Source organism: Cebus imitator, unplaced genomic scaffold, assembly GCF_001604975.1.
Source record: "Cebus imitator isolate Cc_AM_T3 unplaced genomic scaffold, Cebus_imitator-1.0 Scaffold568, whole genome shotgun sequence".
Lineage (NCBI taxonomy): Eukaryota > Metazoa > Chordata > Mammalia > Primates > Cebidae > Cebus > Cebus imitator.
The window spans coordinates 1,785,059-1,789,940 of record NW_016107883.1 but is presented as its reverse complement, the minus strand read 5'-3'; the positions used below and the strand labels follow the sequence as shown (position 1 = coordinate 1,789,940).

The following is a 4,882-nucleotide window of genomic DNA, read 5'->3' as shown; positions in this document are numbered from 1 at the left end:
GTGTTGTATGGATTAAATTAAATAATGTTTATGTATTAAGCAGTAGAGCTCAAACAAATAAAAATAACACTTGTATATAGTATCTGCTTAGTATCTAGAATACTATAGATACTGAGATCATCATTATCATCATCACATAACTTTCCTTGGCCTTTTTCTTCTGTTTGGCTACACAAAGAAGGCAGGCAAGGAGAGGTAGAGTTTGTTTTTGATGAAAGGTGCTGTAATGAAAGGCAGTGAATGACACTGTGACTCCTGCCCTAAGACACAGTAATAAGGACCGTTTTGGCTTCCTCTACAACTTCCGTCACAACCACCCCACTTAAGAAATGTTATGCTTCCCTGAGAGATGCCAATCAGAGATAGAGATGATGCCCATGGCCCATTGTTAGTGGGTGTTCTCTTATTTATACATCCAGGGTGGATGATCTTTCGAGGGGGCAACCTGTAAGATCCACCCACGTTCCTTCACCCAGACCACCTGGAGACCAAAGCGTGTTCAGGGATGGACCTCTTTTGCTTCTTTCCCATCAACTATTTTGTGGGCCAGGAAATAGATTTTTAATTTTTTGTTAAAAGTCGTATTTTTATCTGTTTTATTTTTGAGGACACACTAAATGTTCTCTAACCAAAATACTGAAAGAGACAAAGAGATAGGTATGTATGTGTATGTGGAGCAGGGGGTGGATTGGGATTAGAAAAACTCATAAAATAATTAATGTGCTTGCTACATGGGCAGTACAGAGATCTGTACCCAACAATTAATGATTATACAGTCTTCTCAGGAACATAGGGAAGTTTTTACAAAAATTAACCTTGTACATAAAGCAAGTCTGAACAAAAACCGAGCAATCAGTACCATCTAGATTCTGACTACAGTGCAAATTAAGTTAGATATCAGTAATAAAAAGATACTTTAAAAACTCATATATTAAAAAATTTCATATATATTAAAACATGTTTCCATTATACCCAGGTCAAAGAAAAATTCATAGTTGAAGAAAATTACATATAACTGACTAAGGAAAATAGTGCATGTCAAAATTTGGGACCTATAGCTAAAATTGTACTTTGAAGAAAATGTTGGGCCTTAAATTCTTATATTAGAAAAGAAGGGGCCAGGCACGGTGGTCACGCCTGTAATCCCAGCATTTTGGGAGGCCGAGGTGGGTGGATTACGAGGTCAGGAGATCGAGACCATCCTGGCCAACATGGTGAAACACTGTCTCTACTAAAATACAAAAAACTAGCCGGGTATGGTGGCACGCACCTGTAGTCCCAACAACTTGGGAGGCTGAGATAGGGGAATCGCTTGAACCTGGAGGCGGAGGTTGCAGTGAGCTGAGATTGTGCCACTGCACTCCAGCCTGGCAACCGAGCAAGATTCTATCTCAAAAAAAAGAAAAAAAAGGAAAGAAAGAAAAGAAAGACTGAGAATTGATGAATGAAACATCCAATTTAAGAAGTTAGAGAACAATAGAAAATACAAATAAATATTTTAGTTGTTTTCTCTCTATGGAGAGAATTGCATTTGTAAAAGAAACAAGTGACAAGTTATTATTCTGTTGTGACATTGCTAGGGGCTCATGAATGAAGGAATAGAAAACTGTGTCATTACCTTCCAATTTCATTCAGCTCAGTGTAAGCTGAGTCAAAATTTTCCTTCCAAGAAATGGTGGCACCATCAGCGGCAGGATCTTTGGGAGAAAGAGAATCGATTTATAATATCAAGGATGTCATATAAGAATAAAGAAGAGATTAACAGAAAATCTCCAGAATAACCCCAAAGCAATTCTCATGACCAAATATGGAGTCTAACTCAGTGGGAAAATGCCATGATTCCCTGGAATGTTATTTTAAAAAATCATTCAAGGGGAAACTGACATGACAGCGTCAGCCCCTCTCTCCTATCTACTTAAAGAGAAAACTCAGGACAATCAGAAATGCGACTTTTGGATATTTTAAAGTAGATGTTTAGTAGAAAATGTTAAAGGGGGAAAAATATTTTGAAGGCCTAGAAGAGCCGGAGAAAATCAGGGATGTAAAAAGGATGCAGAGAGAGAAGAAGGGAAAAGTTATATGGTCAAGAGAGGAGAAAAGGAAAAGACATTTTAGAAATTTCTCTTTCTAGCCTGAGCCACATAGCAAGACCTTGTCTATACAAAAAATCAAAAATTAGCCAGGTGTGGTGGTGTACACCTGCAGCCCCAGCTACTCAGGAGGCTGAGGTGGGAGGATTGCTTGAGCCCAGGAAGTCGAGGTTGCAGTGAGCTATGATTGCGCCATTGCACTCCAACCTGGGAGACAGAGTGAGACCCTGTCTCAAAAAACAAAACAAAACAAAACAAAAAAAAAACAGAGAAGAAAAAAAATTCTCTTACCCCACTCTTCTCAGGCATTAATAGGCTTTAATGAGCTTATCTGGTATGTTGAAGGATTTAACTAAACCCACAATACCCGCCTGAGTAGATTGTTCGGCAGTATTACCTTGTATGATGTGTTAATTCCTTGGCAATGATTCAGACACACACATACACATGCACACAAAGCATGCATATCAGTACACATTTGTGTTGTCTGTTGGCCACCAAGGTTTACAGATAGCAAAACACAGCATCATCTGGGGCTGGAGCAAGTTTGCAGCCTGGGAGGAGAGGTGTCACATGAGCAGCTTGGCTCAGCTGACCCGGGAGCCAGTTCCCTCAGGTTTCCCAGAGCACAGCCAGGCTGAAACTGAAGGAGGCTTATCCATCTTGAATTCTGAGGAAACAGAGACCTAGGGCCTAGGTTTCTGCATGAGTCACAGGCTCATGGGAACAAAGTCAAAGTCACTGGGAGAAAACTGGGCTGACAGTAGGGCTGGAACTGGAGAGCATTTCTGGATTCAGGTGGGGGCAGAGGTGACTTAAAGGGTTTCCCAAACCCCTCTGGGGACTCCAGAATCCCCTTAACCCTAAGACACATGGGTCCATTGTCTCCTGAATACAGTCAACTGCCCACTGCTCTTCCCAGCACACACAGACCACTACCTTGCACTGCCCGAAATCTCACCATTTGGAGATTTCTTTAGAATAGCCAAGTTTTCTCTTTCAAAATGTCCCGGGATGAAGATGATTTGGGCAAAATAAGAACCATATTCGTAAAATACTCCTATTTAGCTAGTTGTATGTGTATCTTAGTTAATTTTTCAACAAATCTACATAAAATTATAACCCATGTTGAAAAAAGAAATTCTGGGATGATTGGGGGTGAGGAAACAATGAAATCCTCATGTTGTACTGAAGTCCTTCATCCAGGGTGCTTTTCTCTCCCCTGTTTGAAGTGGGTGAGTCCCTCATGCAGGGAGGTATGTTTACAGCTGGCAGGGGTGCCCGGGTGTGAGAAGGCTTCATATACTGTCTCAGAAGAGGGGCAGAGAACATTCATGGGACTAGTGACTCCTGTCTGTAACTCTCCATTCCTGGAGACATACTCATTCCCCAGGAACTTGGCATGTGCAGGGGTAGGCATGGGTGCAGACCTAACATTTGCCCAAGACGCTTGGAGCTATACTTTACAGAAACATTCTTATCAGGCCTCCAGAATGTTGCCTGACTGAAGCCACCAGGTGCCTGTAAGTCTGTGACAGGCAGCCAGGTGCCTCGTCCCCACTGCCTGGGGGACTGGGGCTGGGTTTGGACTCACCATATTCTGGAAGTCGCACAAACTCCGAGGGCTCGCTGGGAAGGCTGATTCCCCAGGGGTTACTGGCACTGACTCTGAACTGATAAGGACACCCGGGACTAAGGTCTTCGATGACGAGGTAAGTGTCCAAGGTCGAAGCCACCGACTGCTGCCAGGTCTGAGAACCTAGTGCATGGTTTCCCAGGAGAGGGGAAGAGAAAAGCCAAAGGGACATTGTTTCAAAGACCTTCAGCAAACAAATAAAGAAAAATGGACACATTCAATTCAAGGGACGCTTGTGGTCACTGTGTCAGGCTCTGAAAGCCTGCGGGCCAACTGTGGCAGTTTGGGTTCAAGTTCCTAAATGATGAAATAAATGGTGAGAGGCGTGGAAGAAGCTGGCCTATAGATTCTGTCCACTTTCAAATGTGCAAGTGCCAGACTGAAAAGAGATAATACAGAATTTGCAGGGGACACACGGTAAACTTAAGGCCAGCAGAAGAGTATATTTTTAATAAAAAAATAACATGAGAGAAAATATGCATTTGGAAATGGAAACAAAATGGAAATTAACATGTATTGAACACTAAGTACATGTAAGATACTGTGGAAGGTGTCTTCAACATAATTCTTTCATGTAACTTTCTCTCTTAAAACCACAGAAACTCAGTGAGGTAGACAGCACTAATCTTATTTTACAGATATAGAAACTGAGCCTCAAAAATATTAAACAATTTGCCCAAGAGAACTTAGTTAATGAGCTGAACTATGAACTAGATAATGCTAAGGTAAATATGAACTCTGTAAAATGTGTCTCCCAGCTCACTATTAATACTTTTGTGCTGACCTGGGAGACACAAGAGAGAACAGCTTAAGAAGGATGTGGAAATAGATGGGTTTATAACTGCATAGGGCCTGTTTAATAAAAAAGAAGAAGAAAGAAGAATTAAAATAATAAGCCTCATGGAAAGTAGAATAAAACAAATGGTTTTGGTTCAGGGGATAGGGTAGCAAGCAGTTGCTTTCAGTTCAGTTGTGCAATTCATAATGTGGTTCAGAGTAATTTTGTTATTATTCTGAATAATTGTACTTGTGTTGTTAACAGTTAGAGCTATCTGGCAGCTTCTTATTTTAACTAATTCTTCTTGCTAACTAGATGGAAGTCGCAGTTGTTTCTAACTGCTGAAGAAATATATTCACTTTTAGCATGTAAATGTAA

The 4,882-nt window shown here is 41.1% G+C and overlaps 1 protein-coding gene across 1 annotated transcript in view; it reads right to left on the bottom strand.

The window, feature by feature from the left end:
- Positions 1-4,882, bottom strand: part of KALRN (kalirin RhoGEF kinase) — a 635,807-nt gene that overhangs the window by 17,577 nt on the left and 613,348 nt on the right. The window contains exons 56-57 of the mRNA XM_037734035.1: positions 3,685-3,849; positions 1,619-1,697 (exon numbers count right to left, since the gene is read on the bottom strand). Of these exons, the coding sequence (XP_037589963.1) occupies positions 1,619-1,697; positions 3,685-3,849 (244 nt within the window). The remainder of the gene's footprint in view (positions 1-1,618; positions 1,698-3,684; positions 3,850-4,882) is intronic.